The sequence below is a fragment of the Aegilops tauschii genome, chromosome 3 (assembly GCF_002575655.3).
Source record: "Aegilops tauschii subsp. strangulata cultivar AL8/78 chromosome 3, Aet v6.0, whole genome shotgun sequence".
Classification (NCBI taxonomy): domain Eukaryota; kingdom Viridiplantae; phylum Streptophyta; class Magnoliopsida; order Poales; family Poaceae; genus Aegilops; species Aegilops tauschii.
In genome coordinates, this window is record NC_053037.3 from 10,383,263 (window position 1) to 10,400,987 (window position 17,725).

The following is a 17,725-nucleotide window of genomic DNA, read 5'->3' on the forward strand; positions in this document are numbered from 1 at the left end:
CATTGGACACCTGTAGTGTGTGGTAAAATTTTGATACCGTTACGGCAAAAACTTGATGCACCTAATGTATATAGTGGATAGTTTTTGGACATAACTTAGGTGAGGCGGATGACTTTGGGCGCCCGCCACATCTAACTTATGGCTATTTACATTAATTTGCCTCCAGATTAAAAATGTATCCGACGCGGGCACAATACATGCCCGCCATTGTTGACTGATACACCAGTGACGGGCATGTTGTGCGCTTCCCGCTACTGGCAGTTCTCATCACGCGGGCAATCTTGGAAGAGTTTACCGGTGGTGAGTGGTCATTTCCGCCCGCCATTGCTCGATAAATACAAGTGACGGGCAAGAGGTGTCAGCCGTCACTGCTACTTCTCCAAAAATAGGAGTGATGAGTACCTATCCACGCCAGCCATTAATATGAGGCCACTTATAAGCCTTTTCCCAGTACTGCACCTGTGATGTGGCATGACAATTATTAAAAGCATGTATGACATTCTGGGTAGCACGACAATTCCTCTGACTGTAGCATGGCAACTTCTTGGACATGCATGGCACTCTCTCTATGTGTACCATAGCAATACATGGCAATCATCGCTAACATGGTAATTCTCCTCTGCTGCAACTATACTTGGCCATGGGAAACCCGGCCCGGCCCGGCCTTGCCCACGACCGGGCCTTGGCCTAATTTGAGCCTGAATGCCAGGGTGGGCTGGCCTTGAGCTTGACACATGTGTGTTTAAGCGAAGTGGCCCGGCCTGAGGCCCGATGGGCTTTTGCATTGTTGGGCTAGGCTTGGGCCTGAAATCTAGGCCCAAAGGCCGGGCTGGGCGCGGACCTAGGTTTTCTGCTGCGGGCCTTTTTAGGCCCGACACAAAGCTTGGCCCGGCCTGAGTTTTGGCCAGGTATAGCCGCAAGATGGTAATTTGTAAACATGTAAGCATGACTTTCCTCTTCTCTTTTAGCCTGTCTATTCTTTCTGCTGACTACAGCATGTTAAATCTCTGAAATGCCAGGCAATTTTCTCTGCTATAGTATGACAAATTTTCTTCTATAGCATAACAATTATTTCTTCTTTAGCACGAAAATACAAAGGTGAACATAAGTGAGAGCGCACCCACGTGAATAGTAAATTCATAAAAAAATACAAGAAAAATAAAAAAATTCTGAATTTTTGCGGCATGAAACTTGGTCGATCATTCTACTCACATGTGAAGTTTCATGATGTATTGACACTCATGATATTGTTAGTGAAGAAAATACAAATACGACCATACTATTCATTAAACAATGTTTTTAATATAGTTTTGATTAGCTTCGATTTTGTCATTTTTGCCCAGATTATCACGGATGTCATGTTTTCGTGACACTTCATATGCGAGTATACTGGCTGACTATGTATATTACAAAAATAAATTCAGATTTTTTGATTTTTTCTAGTATTTTTTGAAAATTTACTATTCATAAAGGGTGCATGCGTACCCATGTTCACCAAATCCGCGTCCTAGCAAATCTATTTGTTATAGGATAACAAATCTCTCTATTATAGGATGGCAATTCCTGAAACGTTTCCTGGGGAGGTTTTTTGAGCGAACGCCGTTCACTCGCGTGAGCCTCCATGAGGGAAGCGTTCATTCGTGCAACGTCCTCCTGTAGGGAACGTCAGCTCTCTATTAGGGTCCACAACTTTTTGCATGCTCCACTTGAAAACATGACATGACTAGAGAACGCTCTTTCTTGTTGCTGGGCAAGTAGAAAACATCATGGTGGGCATCTCGTTCTATTTATCATAATCCAAAACAAATGTGAAGAGACGCATTGTAAAACACGTAAACAGTTACATAGCGACAAGACACCATTACACTAAAAAGTCAAGTTCTAAAAGAAAATGTAAGCTGATGCTACGATTGTTTCTTCTGCACTTCAATCAAAGTTTTCGATCTTGATTGGAGTTATATCATCCACCACCTCAAATTTCCCGACTAATCGAGCGAAAAACACCATCTGCTGCTCCAAGGTAAACTTGATGTTTTCGGCCTGTTCAGAGTGAAAAATGTGAAGATGAAATCCATGACAACCTTGAAAGTTAACAGGGTAGAAGATGTAGAAAGGCAACTATTAGTACAGTATTCAACCTTGCGGAACCCGTGCTGCTCCCCTTCATACTCAACCAAAGCAACAGGCAGACCTCTTTCTTTCAAAGCCTGGTATATTTTACGTGCTTGGTTTGGTGGTACGACCTGTGAAACATTAAGGCAAGTGAAATATTTTGCTACGGTCTATTTCAGCCTTAGCTAAATGCAGGTTGTAATTTTGCACAAAGAAATGTTGCAGGCAATGATTCATCAATCTTAAGTATGTTCAACAAAGTACATACAAACCCTATGCAAATATGGAAGCCTGGCCATTAGTTTTACAGGAGGAACTATAATATGACAATCTGAAGAACAGAGTGGCTAATCCACTACAGAAGAAACATAATCTCAAGAGTCGAAAGATAACTTCAAATGTTAAAGAAACACACATGTGCATGGTTCTACCGACTTGTGTACTCATGAATTCATGATAACCAATGTGGTTGATGATCAACACCTACCTTATCATCCAACCCTTGAAACAGAATTACTGGGCATGTAAATTTATTGACAAAGTTGATTGGTGACCTCTCATAGTAAGCTCTTTCATCTCCTGAAAGGATGTAATGGAAGAAGTAACTATTAAATCATACAATTGATGCGTTGAACACCCCTTTCCGAAACAAAAATGATGAGATACTTTCTTACCGACAAGATTGTCGATATAATGGGAGTCGTATTTCTGTGAGTCTGCTCTCATCAAAGACAAATCACCAATCTGATCATCAATTGAGCAAAAGAGTTAGTTTTTATGTTTATACAAACAAACAGCAAAAAAATAGAACGACTAAATTATAGCAACCAAAATGGCACTAAACTGCATTTTCAAGTTTCAACCAGTCTACTAATGAAAACGATCGTATGGATACGGTTATTGGTTAATATGGTATCGAACCAAGACCAGGCCGGTTATGCAAAGCTGGACGTTCGGTTACGAGCCGGCTGATGTGGTTATTGGTTATCATTATTGTTGGCAAATTACTTAACCGCTAAAGGTTTGGTTTATTTTGTACAAAACCGAACTAATTTGGTTATTACCAAACAGCAAACACTTGCAAGGCCCGGCCTATCTCAGCGCTCATCCTGGACAATTGGGATCTTCGCCTTTGGTCAGACTCACAATTAAGCATGAAACAATGGCCGGCCGCACAACATTAGTTCGTTATGACATTAAACTGGCATGTGTACACTATCTACTTGGTGCTTGCTAATACTAAAATGCTTCCTGCTATAAGAAAATGCTATATGATATGACTAATGCAGCATGGATCCGCCTGGTTGTGATTCGCTGCGTGTTGCTTGCTCCTTGCCTAGGTGTTAATTAGCTGCCTTCTTGCTGTTGGTGTTGATACTAGCATGCTTCTGGTGTTAATTACTCAATTTGTCATGTGTTAATTTGTACTTTATGATGTGAACCTGTAAAGTCACCGAGATATTTTAAGTTCTTGTCAACTTTGGTTAATATGGTATTTACCGAAACCATACCGGAGTTGTTTGGTATTAACTGCAACCAAAACACATAAGGAATTCATAAATATTTAACAAACTATTAAACCATATTAACCAAACGCACCCAGGGTCATTATGGATGGCATGATGACTAAGATTTGTCCATAAGCCCTAGTCCCTAGAGCACTCCTTGAGCTTGTTCCCAGAGCCAGCAAATACGTTGTGAGGGTATATTATTAGCTGTATATGTCAACTAAAAAGGCACATCACACTTGGCCCTGTTCGGAACTCAGAAATTTCACAAGAAAGAGTTCAACTCCCACAAGAATCAGGAAATTTTCCTGAGTTCCAAATAGGGGCTATAAGGGTGCGCGCAAGGACACATGATGTTCTTGAATATTCCTGCCTTGAGCCAGGCAAAGAGATGCAGCCACTAAGGAAACCTACATTTGGAGAAGGACTATGGTCTAAGAGAGATCTCTTTGCGCTCTCCCTCCGAATGAGGAAGGTGCTTGCGACGCCGCTCCAATCCTTGCTTGGCTTATGACCAAGAGCCTAAGCTAGGGCGGGTATTATGGAAGATTTTAGTTTTTCTTTGCTTCCAGATGCACCAAACGACATTAATGGAAGCTTCCATGAGGAAAGGCCTAGCAAAATCTCTTCTTTCCCAAGAAACCATTGAGTTGGTACTCTCATTATGGCAACTGAAATGGAAGCCAGCAGAGGAAAACTTCGGTTTTAGCTTCTGCTGCTCTTTACCTACCCGAGGAGAGTAAATTTCTTTGAGAACAGTAATAGGTTCTCTTCTCAGTGTAGGGTTTAGCATCTACTGTGGTCTGTTCTGCTGTATGTAAAACACTTTGTTTCCGTTTTATAATGAAATGGAGAAGGGATTTTTTCGCGTATCCGAAAAAGAGGATGAATGATCAAATTAGCCTCCATGACTACCATTTTGAGAATGCAGGCACTGTTTCTAAGAAAACAAATACAGAAACTGCAGAAACCACTGAGTATCTGGTGAAAGTTTGTTTATAGCAAGCCAATAAATAATATATTCTGAAAAGATAGAACTTACACCATACAAAGATGCTCCAGCCTTGAATGTATCTCTGAATGCAAGTGAAGCTAAAGTAGTGTATCCGCCTGCTGATCTCCCCGTTATACATAGGCGTTGTTCATCTACGCTCCCGCTCTCGACCTTAATTAAGTAAGATGCACTGTGAGCATTGTTAAAAATGCTTATACTATTAGAATCGTTGATGATAGGACATACCAGGAATCTTGCACAGCTGCAACAATCATCAACATCGACAATACCCCATTTCCCCAATAATCTCTCTCGGTATTCTCTCCCATATCCTTCAGTTTATATTTCAATGTAGTTTAGCGTACAGTAATAACAATTAATAATTTAAATGAACCCGGAGCCTTAATTACAATCAATATAGAACGAAGAATCCGTCTAATCTGAATACTAGAGGCAATGACAAACCAGTGCTTCCTCCGTAGTTAACATCAAGAAATGCCCATCCTCGACTTGTCCAATACTGGACACTAAGGTCTAGAATTTCGCATGTTTCAGCCGTAGGTCCTCCTGAAAATTGTGGGAAGCATCAAAGCTGCATGGTTTTGTTGTAATTATGGAATACGGAGGATCCTATAACTCACTTAACAATCCAACTTTCAATGAAATAAACGGACGCGTGTGTGCCCGCGCACACCCACCCACACACACACACCGCACGCGCATGCCACACTGAAATTGTCTACGAATAATTATTTTGAGACATCAAAAGGGTTCATTAATTTCCTTACCATGCGTTTTGACCAGCAATGGAGGCTTTTCATCTGGTAAACCTTGAAACATGGGATTCAAAGGTGGGTAGAAATAGGCATACGCCATCTGCCCAGGGCTGGATGTAGGGAACTCAATAAATTCTGGGGTGCTGAAGAAAGGTCTATACTGCACAACATCTGGTGAGGAAGACCAGACTATTGAGAAACTAATTGCTTTTGTTTTGTTCTTATCCAAAGTCACCTGGAAAGAAACACATACATGTTGCATGAGTTGATGCTCTAATACATCATCGGTACATAACCAATAATGTGGATGTCACATCCTAGACACCTTTGCAATTGACATTGGGACACTTGCAGATGCACCTTCGATATAGAAGTAATCATTTCCAGCAACCTGCCAGAACACGGAAGAGGTCATCTCAACCACCAGCATGAAATTGAAGTAACATGACATGGTACATACATGAAACAAAAACTTCAGATGGAGGACCTGTAGATTCTGGTACTTACCACATTGGACAAATCGGAGAAAGGGGTGTCGAGCAATGAAACCAAGCCTGAATCACAATCAAGAACACCAAGATATGACGTTCCGCGCTGCCTGTGTTACATCGGTATTGGGATGGTATTTAAAGATGTTTCATCAACAAAATGTGACAATGAAACAAACAACTTTACAGAATTATCAGAACCTGTAAGTTAAGACGATGTGATTGCTGTTTCCAAGAAAATCGTAAGACCTGTTGCCAAAAACCCACAATGGTCTGGTGAACTCAGCATCTAATGTGTACGCCGGAACAACCTCATTGCTATGTTCAACCTGATACAAAGTGCAGAGAGATTTTATGCAAGCAAAGATCAGATGATGACAAAGAATGTACTCCATTCTCCACGACAGAAAACACTAACAGTGTCATCAAAATGTATGTTCAATTCTTTGTCCACTCCCTCTGTCAGTTATGAAAAACAGGAGCTCAAGTAGTGAAAGAAAACCACATTACCCATTTATAAATGTTCCAGAATCCACTCTCTCTGTCAGTTATGAAAAACAGTTCTCCTGCAAGTTTGCATGTATCAAGCCATGGTCGTAGAAGCAAATATATTAATACTAAAGTCGTAGAAGCAAATGATATGTGAACAGAAGACCCAGAAAACAATAGCACATATACACTTCCATATTGGAGATAACCTTTATTGATCTATAGAGAAAAATTCCCCACAAACTATGATAGTCCATTTAGTTAAAGCAGCTCCAAGAAATATTGAATCAATAAATTGATAGACCAACAACAGAAACTAGTGACGTCAATCTCAACATAATATAAAACAATTCGATCGTCAAATAGAAGAGTGTACTGAAACGATGAAAAAGCACAAGTAGAGTAGGTTGTTTGACTTTGTTCAAGAACACTACTTTAGAAACCATGAAGATGTGCAAAAAAAAGTGTTTAACTTACTTAAGAAACAAAACGAAAGAGCGAAATAATACGCTTACGAGGAACGTCTTTATCACCCAAGTAAGCATAGTAACATATCTTTAAGAAAATAACAAGGAATATAGGCAAATTTAGCTGGCAAATGACACCTTTTGGAGACCATTTAGGCTCAGCAAGGGATTCCACCAGCATTGGGTTGCCTCCAGCAACACAGACCCGTTTGGTTAACTCTCTGCACACAAACAAATCAGCAGCAGTTAGAAATTTTAAAAGCCCATGATAAATGGAGTGTAATACTAGAGCTTGCTGCAACGTATTAAGCACAGTAGTCTAGTCACTAATCTAGCCTGTACCATGATGCAAGCTACTCCCTCTGCTCCTAAATATAAGTCTTTTAGAGATTACACTACAAATTATATACGGATGTATATAGACATACTTTAGAGTGTAGATTCACGCATTTTGCTCCGTATGTAGGCCATGGTGGAATCTCTAAAAAAACTTATATTTAGGAATAGAGGGAGTAATATATATATATATATACAAACAGAATCCCATATACGCTTTTAGGAAAATGTGAATACTGTATAGTTCCTTAATTAGAACGAAAATATGCAAGTCCAAGTCAAAACTGACATTAAGAGAATGTCACTGGTTGGGGCCTGTGGTGGTCTAGGGTTTTATAGACGTTCACCAGAATGGCAAGGCCGAAAGTCTCACCACCCCGGAACCATCTAGTGGAGGTACGGCACCTACGCGAAGACAAGGGTGCCATTATATACGACAGGCCGATCAACTTGTATGACAGGTAAACAAAACAGACTTGGATCCTAAGGATCTTATCTAAGGAAACAAACTGTATCTAATCTTACAAGGAAACACAGCATGTACTAATATCTAGTTCAAACGATAATTCCATTTACCCGCTTTCAGAGAAGTAGCCAACCCAGAGTTCTGATTTATCCCATGGCATGTTTGGATGACCCCACTCAATCCATGCCATCCGCTTTTTGTTTTGATCAATTCTTGGAGAAGCATAGAAGTCATTCCCACTGACCAGCACCTTCGGTTCTTCAATACAGAAAATATGTGAGGTACTGTCAGTCAAAACATCAACCCAGAGTAAACATAGGAAGAATCAAACAAAAATATAGATCTACTTGGTACAAGCTATATAATTTTCTAGTCTTACCATGGATATCCCCACCGCTTAAGTTTATACACGCAATTGTTGTAGCGGGATTCAAGTTACTCGTTCGCCGATCTATCAAGAAATTTGAGCATGTCAAGAGTACAATAGTTCATCCTGCAACTAGACTACATGTAAGTCTGTAAACAAATTATATGTGAAGTACCTTCCATCACAGTAACATAACGGCTGAAGTGTGGATCAAAGACACCACCAGCATAACTGACGTCAGGTGCACCATAATCGGGTGTAAGAGGCACGGGCAGACTTCCAACTGTAATAATCATGTGAAATGATCTCAAATGAAAAAACTTCATAGTTTAATTTAATTTGCCGAAGATGAAATATCAAATGGTTCTAAAGAGATGATATTACTTAGTGCCAATTCCTACAACCCTCCTAGCCATCTTGTGTACTCATCCTTGTACAGCCTTCTTACTTGTACAGTTTTTTATAATTAACAAAACATATGCTGCTGAGACCTCCCCTACAGTTTTCAGTCAAACAAGATTGGCTAGTTTTCTTGTCAAACACAGCATATCACTTCGTCGGCTGTCAATGATAAGTATTCAACCTAAATGCAAGTTCTTCTCCTGCAGTCATGATCCATGACTCATGAGGATTAGGACAGAGAGCCTTAGCTAGCCTACCTATTGATTCCGATATTGGGTGATCCCACAGATAAGTTTTTTAGGCATTCAATCCTGGGCTTCAGAACTACTCCGTATATTGTATCGGCTATGTTGGCATCACTCTTTCTCTGTTATCTTTTCCTTCATACTCTATTGCATATTGTACTCGTATTACCCATTTGAATGAACACAATATGCAATCTATGCACTAACCCATGAAGGGATATGTAATGGAACGTAAGATTGTTGTATCTGACAGACACCATATAATTCCAACTTAATTTCCTGTTTTTATTGGCATGTCACATGTGGATTAGAGTTTTGTTGAACTAGCTCCATTATAAGTGATTACCATCGCACTTACTTTCAGTCGGTTGCTTGTACAGACGTTGATCCTTGTAGTTTGAGAAAACAACAGTATTATCTTGGACTGCAAATGCGCCACCTCCGTATTCTTGAACAAGGGTGCGTGCTGCGAATTCCTGAGGTATGACATCCACAGGCTTGTCACCCTCCTTTACAATAACCATACGCCTGGATACAAAATTAGTTAAATATGACACAAAATATTCAATTTTGAGTTTGGATTCAAACTAATAGAAGCCTACCAAGATTGAATATGGTACAACAAATATTCAGCGTTAACATAAAGTAATTGACACAAGCCGAGGAGTTCGATATATGGCATCATTGATTGTGAGCGAGGAAGGATTTTATCATTCAATTCATCTGAGATACCAATACCATTTTATCTTGTGTGTAGGATGCACGCACTCATGGCATGCTCTGGGTTCTCACCCAATTTTATTCAGAGAAAAGGCACTTGGACCTGTTTTTCACGGAAAGCAAAGTTTTCAGAGTATATATGCTGGTATCCAGCAGCTTACAGAAAATAGTATACCATTACAACTTCAACCAGGCACACCAAAAGCCACACCCACATAACAGCAGAAACACGACCCTACGAACAAACACTACCGCAAGCCAGGAGAAACAACAACAAAAAAGAGCAGTGACTTGGAGAAAGAGGCTTCATTTGCCACGACGAATACGCTGGGGCCATAGCTTGCATGCTTGAATGTTCTCAAGCATGTTGACTTAACATTCATCAAGCAAATACATCTGTCATATGTCAAATTTCATCACTCACATACTCCTGTGCATGCACTTTTATAGTTTCTTTATACAGAGAAAAACAGTTCCAGACTTCCAGCTATAAGTCGTGGAATCTGTGTCGTTTGGGATGTCGTCCCCCTTCTCAGAACTGACAGAATCTTTCTATAGAGGATAGAGACTAGAGGATATGAGGTACTCCCTGCCTTCCTAAATATAAGTCTTTTTAGGGATTCCAAAGCGGACTACATATGAAGCAAAATGAGTGAATCTACATTCTAAAATATGTCTATATACATCCGTATATAGTTCATATTGGAATCCCTAAAAAGACTTATATTTAGGAACGGAGGAAGTAGATCTTTACTCTTATGGTAAAGAGACCATAACGCCCCACCTCCAAATAACATTTTCCTTATATTCAGTGCTATATATATCCACTTGAGGCGATAGAACCAGTCGGTCCTCTGGTACAGTACTGGTGCGTGCCCAATGCAGTTAGAAACAACTCCAGATATGCCCCTACAATGTTTAGCAATTCGAAGCTATGAGGTACTACAAATCTGGGAGCGTCTCCTCATGCCTTGCGGTGAATCAATAAGCAGTTGTAAGCATTGACGCAGTGGTTTACTCACCCTTTCTCCTCGGGGCGGCCCTCGATCCATAGTAGGCGGCCGTCTCTGGCAAGGGCGATGCCACCGAGGCGCTTGTCGGCACCGGAGACGATGTCTGCGGTGATGGGCGACCTCCAGGACCCGTATGGCGCCGCCGTGGGCTTCTCCACGGCCCCTCCCGCTGCGTCAGCCGGCGTTGGAGAAGCTGGGGAGGAGGAGGACATGCCGGGCGGCGCGGCGGAGGCGGATGCGGGAGAGGAGGCGGAGCAGGCTGGGAGAAGCGTCGCCATGGCCGGGGGGCGTGGACTGTGATTTTATAGAGGTTTAGGTGGGGTTTTGCGACTATGGTGCGAGTGCAGCATCATTCTGACTATCATCCCGAATATGAAATCAAATCAACAGAGTATTTTTCCTTTAAAGAAAATAAAACTTCAACTGGAATTTTGCATTATATGTTTCTTAACAAAAATGTCCTTTTTCTCGTACATTCTCTGCATTATATTCCGAGATTAAGCTCCCGTAGGGAGAGTTTCTGCCGTACGTGTGTTGTCTTTTCTCTGTGTGAGATTGAGCTCCCCTGTAACAACAGCTGGTGTACCCAGCCCCAACTTGGTTACTCTTCGCTTTAATGAAAAGCAGAGCCCCGCGCCTGTTTGTCTAAAAAGATGAGCTAGGAAATTTGGCGATCACTAGCCTTGGTTATGATGGTGTCTCGGGCTGGGTACAACAGTTTGGTTATTATGGGTTTTTTTTTCAACATTACGTCAAAATGGCTTACTATATTTTTATAGAAGACAGAAGATAATTATAAGCAGTCTAGCAAGATGCAAACATCCTGCTTCACAAACACCAACACCGAGATAAGTACAAAATCACTCTCTCACAAACGGATCTAAGCCTCCTACACCAAATCCAGCTAGCGACCACTCCTTGATCTCCGAAAGTACAAGCGTCGCCAGTTGCTCGGGCGTTCTTTGATCGAGCACTCTATTGAACACCCTCGCGTTTTTCTGTTTCCACAAAGCCCACGCTGTGCCGATCGCGAAGGAGTCAAAACCACGACGAATTTTGCCCGCGAACCTCGTCCTTTGTTGGAACCACCATTCGGTAAAAGTGATGTTCTGGGTTGGCGGAGCAATGTCCATCTGCATCTTGTCAAAGCAACGATGCCAAACCTCCTGCGCGTAGACGCATCTCACGAGAATGTGATCAACGTTGTCCTGGTCCTGCAAGCAGGTGAAGCAAGCGGAAGGCTCGTCCTGGAGCCCATGCTGGGTGCGCCTGTCAGACGTCCATAATCGGTACTGTACCACGAGCCAGGCGAAGATCTTGCAGTGCAACGGTGCCCAGCTCCGCCAGATGGCCATAGCAGTCGGCGAACGCACAAAGCCCATTCTCGTTATGGGGGGTTTCTCTCTTGAGGAGGGAGATGGGTTACTCAGACGGGCACTAGCCATTGTTTAATGGACCCGGATATCCAGCGAACGTCAGATTTTTTAGGCATGACAAATCGTAAGTTTTTCATGGCAAGTTGTGTTTGTCAAGGATGGCAAGTTTAATTGGTGAGCTTGACAAATGCGCCCCAGTTCATATTTTGCCAGAAAAATCACCGTGCTTGCAAACTACAATTGCTATCCTCGTGCCAGTATAAATTGCCATAAAAAACTTTTGATTTTCCATGTCTAAAAAATTAACGTCAGATTTGTAGCCTTTCCGTTGTTTAATTAATCTGGTCCAAAGGTTCTAAGTTGCCACCTTCCTCTAGGCCAGGGATTCCTATCTGCTATCGTCCATGTGCAATAGGTTAAATCCGGCGTGGCAGGTCACTTGGTTATCTTTATCTTCTACATTAGTTTTGGGGACCTCCACTGGTCTTCTCTCTTACAAGTCTGGCTACTCTAACCTTACTTAGTTGTTTAATAGTAACACCAAAGATGTCAGTCAGGGTATTCGCGCCGTCACATGCTTACATATATACCAACCATAAACTAAAAGGGGCGGATAGATATCGAGACCTTGAGAGTTGAGAGCAAGCGCCTTGTAATGGGCTCTTTTTCATCAAACGACGCTAGACTTTGTAGGCTACTGAAATGAGACAAAGTTCCCACCAACCACTTAGTTTAGCCATTTTTGGGGAAGAATAATAATTGGTTTAGCCATACCAAGATGTCACATGAGCTTAACTTACGGGTTTGACTATATCACTATAATATGCACTATTTATGATCCTCTTTCATCAAATATCTTAGTATGACATCTGCACTATTTATGATCCTCTTTTGTTTGTCTTAGATTATTTGATTGACGCTCACACCCTTCTCTAGCGGGCCGTGTCCCGTTGGCTGCTAGTAATCACTTTGCGCGACCTTCTCACCCAGCGATCTGACTTCTGGCTAGGGCCTAATCCAAACTTGAGGACCCATGTGTGGATGTCCGCTACGTGTGACTTTCTTTTTTTAGCAATCAAACATGGCACCTGGATGCCTATGGGTTTGGAAACGATTGTAGTCAAGCTGTGAGCTTGCAGTTTAGTCCAGTACGTGTAAAGCTTGAGAGTTACTTGGAGATGATTAGCATTTGTGAACAATTTTTAAAAGAAACGTTGTTTCAAACTTTTAAACTTTTTTTGAAAAGAATGAACATATTTTAAAAATTGCAAACATGTTTTGTAAAACTCAAACTTATTTTGATATTTTAAATTCCTTTTTTTTAAGTACAAAGAACTATTCAGGTTCCAAGCACCTTTTGAAACGGAAAAATGATTATGGAAAAGAAAAGGAAACCCCATTTTTGGAATAAAAAAGTAAAAGAAAAGGAAAGCCAATGAAGAAAATAACAAAAAATAAAAATAAAAACTAGGAAAAAACGTGATGAAACCAAACCAACAGCCTCTTTGGTTTCATAAGCTACCCAGACCATTCTGCAGACGATCCTGACATAACCGGTTGAACTGGCCCTTTTTTGCTCAAACCGGAAGAAAAACCGTAACGGGTTGAACAATTAGCACGCGCTAGCATCGTTGGGTAAGAGGGGGAAAATAATGTCACTGGGGACGACCCTTGGGCGTTAGTTTGGCCCGACAACCAACTAGCCAATCTAATCGTAGCTGTCAAAAAATATAATCTTAGTATATTTAACCATTTTTCACATATTTTTATGGCTCAAGAACACAAACAAATGAATCGGGGCAGCTGCTAACCGACCGGTAAAAACCTGAACCGATGACATCTGGTTCGATCACCGGTCAGGATTTTTAAACTATGCTTGTAAGCAGGGACAACACTTACTACAGGGCCAGTTGCAAGTCGAGGGGGGACTTGCAACTGGTAGAAGAACAAAAAGAACGACCCGATTGCGAGTCGATGGTGGACTTGCAACTGGGACAAAAAAATTGCGAGTCCTAGTTGCCTGTCGAGCGTGAACTTGGAACTGGAACAAAAAAGGTCAGACCCAGTTAAACGTCTAGGGTGGACTTGCAACTGGGATGAAAAAAGGTCGGGCCTTAGTTGTGAGTCGAAGGTGGACTTGCAACTTGAACAAAAAAAGGTCGGGCCCCAGTTTTGAGTCGAGGGTGGACCTGTATCTGGGACAAAAAAGGACCCCGGTTGCGAGTCAAGCATGACTTCCAACTAGGATAAAAAAGAGTAGGCCTCAATTGCGAGTCGAATATGTACTTGCAAATGAGACAGAAAAATATCCGGCCCCAGTAGCGAGTTGGGGGTGGACTGGCAACTTGGACAAAAAAGGTCGGACCCCGATTGTGAATTGATGGACTTACAACTGGGACAAAGAAAATATTTGGCCCTAGTTGCGAGTCGAACATGGACTTGCAATTGGGACCCAAAAAAGGTCGGGCCCCAGTTGTGACTCGAGGGTGGACTAGCAACTAAGACAAAAAGGGCGGACCCCGGTTGCGAGTCGAAGATGGACTTGGAACTGGGACAAAAAAAGATTATGCCTCAGTTGCGAGTTGAACGTGGACTTGCAAATAGGACAAAAAATTGTGTGACCCAGTTGCGAGTCGAGGGTGGAATTGCAACTGAGACAAAAAAGTCGGACCTTGGTTACGAGTTGAAGATGGACTCGCAATTAGGACAAAAATAGGCCCTACTTGCGACTCGAGGGCGGGCTTGCAATTAGGACAAAAAAAATTAGGCTCAGTTGTGAGTTGAGGGCGGCCTTAAAATTGCGACAAAAAAGGCCCAGCTCCAGTTGCGAGTGGATTTGCAACTGTAAAAAAAATTGTTTCCCCGGAGTCGAGGATGGACCCTGCTAGTGGGACAAAAAAGGTCGGTCTCATTGCGATTCAAGGGTGAACTTGCAACTGGGCAGAAAAAAGTTGAGCATTAAAGGTATACATATAATTGTCATTCACTAGACAAATACAACGTCGATGAGGTTGAATTTTTTTTGACAAGCTGCAAGATATTATTTGTGTGCAGTAGAATAAAAACTGAAAAGGCAAAGGAAAAACAGATGAGACTAAGGTGATTAGAAAGTACTATATTTGGTGTATCACAGGTCTGCTCAAACATCGAACCTCTTGGCATCTGCATCCCAATCGCTTTTCAAATGAAAAAAAAAACTGAGCTTGGCAGCCCAACATGGGAAGAAACTGCAGCCTAAAATTGAACACAACCAAAACGACAACGGCCCAACGAACAACACAGGAAACGGGCGAGCTGGAAACAGTACTTAGATGTTTTTGATTAACCGGTCATGTACTTAGATGTGAGATAACCAGGGCCAGGCCGGCAAAATTGGAGGCCCCGTGCAAAACTCTAAAATGAGGCCTACCTCTTAAAAATCTTCTTTGTCGCTTGTGATGAGCACGGGAACTATTTGGGTAGCTCGCGTTGGTAATTCGTGGCATCCGTGATCCGTCAACGCTGGAGGCCATTGCATGTAGGGAGGCGCTCGCTTTGGCAGAAGACCCACTCTTGCGAAGTTTCATCCTCGCATCTGATTCTAAGCAAGTAGTAGGAGATATACTGAAGGGTTGTCATGACTGAAATTCAACATCAAGCTAGTAGTTTTAATTGTAACTTTATTTTGAAAGTAGAGGGTCGAACAAAGAAGCTCATAATCTATCTAAGGTTTCACATTATTAGGTCAGGGGCGCCATGTGTGGCTGAAACAACCCCATGATCCGGGATATATTCCACAATTTGTAATCTTTGATGAATAAAACTTGGCTTTTTCCCTAAAAAAACAAATATAGTATGTAGATAAGACATTGCTTAAGAATACAGTGTTTTCTTTGTCAGTACTAACTGAAGTTAGTTTAGCTTTATAAAATAGGCTGCTACAGACTTACCTATATGCATGATGTAGCTAGTCTTCCACTCAGATACTTCTAAGAAACTACTATTGTGTATACCACACTTCTTCCAATTGTGTGGAATAAAATCAAATAGTGATACGGCTGACTGTGGAGTAAAATCGACTAGTACATTAGGCAACAATCAAATTAGATGGGTCTGATGTGCAAAAGAAAAACGATGGGCTATACTTTCTATCGGAGAATACTGCTAGAGACATGGAATTGATCGACTTTGTGACAAATTGATACAGCAATGTACTGCAGTTTCTACAGAATTAGATGAGCAGGATGTGCCAAAAAAATTGATGTGCCTGTAAAAACTCAGATAGAGAATTGATAATGTGAGCTTGAGATTACCATTGACCAGGCGGTGACTTACCGGAAGAGCTGCCGACCGCAGCGAACGTGGCGCTGGTAGCGCTGCCGGTGGCCATGTCCCAACGGTGGTAGATGCTGGCATCAAGGTTGGGTGGAGCACAGCTTTCGGCGAACTGAAAATGACACTGCAGCAGTACTGTAGCTAATGTATTTTCTTTAAAAAAGTACATATTTCAAATTTCGAAAATCTTTTTTGAACGCACGAACACTTTTAGAAAACATATGATTTTTTTCAAAAACTGAATAATTTTCCGATCACACGAACATTTTTCAAAAAAATTTGAACAACTTTTATTTTTGCGAACATTTTTGTCGAAATTTTGAACATTTTCTAAAATTGCAAGCATTATTTTGAAGCGTGATTTTTTAGAAATAAGAAAAAATTTCAAATTGCGAACATTATCTTGGAAAACGTGAGCATTTTCTAAAATTTACGAACATTTTAAAACACGAACATTTTTCGAAATTTATGAACATTTTCTGAACGAACATTTTTCAAAATTTGTGATTTTTTTAGAAAACTTACAAACATTTTGAAAACGCACACATTTTTTAAAATTTGTGAATATTGTTTTAAAACACGAACATTTTTTCAAAATTTATGAACATTTTCTGTAAACAAGAACATTTATTCAAAATTTGTGAACGTTTTGAAATTTACAAACATTTTGAAAACGCAAACATTTTTTGAATATTTGAGAATATTTCTTAAAACCCGAATTTTTTTCAGATTTTATGAACATTTTTTGAAAACAGGAACATTTTTCAAAATGTGCGATTTTTTTTTCAAACATGGACATTTTTTGAAAGCTCCAAACATATTTTCAAAATAGCAATAAAATTTGAATTCTAAACATTTTTAAATTGTCGAATTTTGAAAAAGAAACAGAAAAAGGGAAGAAAAGAAGAAAGAAACAGAAAAGATAAAAACGAAAATAAAAAAAGAAACAGAAAGGAAAAAACGAAAGAGGAAAGACCTAAAAGAAAACCCGCCACAAAAAACAACAGGAAAAATGAAAAACCAAGAGAAAACCACCCATCCGTAAAAGCTACGCCAACCGCTAATAGGCCGGCCCAGATCGCGCCGCTCTCTCGTGACCCTCTGTGCGAAGCTCCGACAGTCATATAGGATTTCCCTCGAGAGTCATCGTCGACGCGCAGGATTGTCATCGAGCTAACAACAGCATGGGCTTGATGAAGCCGCGAAGGCCCATTTCCAGTATTCAATGCGTGCAAGACAATAGGCCTGCGACCTATCTATGGGCTGTCGTGAAGTGCTACGGAAATTTGGGGCCCGCCGGAGCTGAAGGCCCTGTGCGGCCGCACAAGCTGCATGCCCCTGAGCCCGGGCCTGGAGATAACTGAAGCAAATATGCCCTAGAGGCAATAATAAAGTTGTTATTTATATTTCCTTTTATCATGATAAATGTTTATTATTCATGCTAGAATTGTATTAAACGCAAACTTAGTACATGTGTGAATACAAAGACAAACAGAGTGTCACTAGTATGCCTCTACTTGACTAGCTCGTTGAATCAAAGATGGTTATGTTTCCTAACCATAGACATGAGTTGTCATTTGATTAACGGGATCACATCATTAGGGAATGATGTGATTGACTTGACCCATTCCGTTAGCTTAGCATTTGATCGT

General features: G+C 41.1%; 2 protein-coding genes across 2 annotated transcripts; both read right to left on the reverse strand.

Moving 5' to 3' along the window:
* Positions 1-1,720: 1,720 nt before the first annotated feature.
* LOC109777826 (uncharacterized) lies at positions 1,721-10,694 on the reverse strand. The gene is made up of 18 exons (XM_020336383.3): positions 10,393-10,694; positions 9,009-9,178; positions 8,179-8,286; positions 8,016-8,087; positions 7,747-7,894; positions 6,973-7,055; positions 6,389-6,444; positions 6,080-6,207; positions 5,898-5,988; positions 5,716-5,781; positions 5,403-5,625; positions 5,080-5,181; positions 4,861-4,946; positions 4,663-4,785; positions 2,787-2,856; positions 2,600-2,691; positions 2,139-2,243; positions 1,721-2,040 (listed from the first exon to the last, which is right to left on the reverse strand). Exons 1-18 carry the CDS (start codon positions 10,659-10,661, stop codon positions 1,927-1,929), a joined length of 2,106 nt encoding a protein of 701 aa, XP_020191972.3. The 5' UTR covers positions 10,662-10,694; the 3' UTR covers positions 1,721-1,926.
* A 549-nt stretch (positions 10,695-11,243) lies between these two features.
* Positions 11,244-11,738, reverse strand: LOC141042600 (uncharacterized). Its single transcript, XM_073511442.1, has one exon. The coding sequence runs from the start codon at positions 11,736-11,738 to the stop codon at positions 11,244-11,246; it is 495 nt and encodes a 164-aa protein (XP_073367543.1).
* Between the last annotated feature and the right edge of the window lie 5,987 nt (positions 11,739-17,725).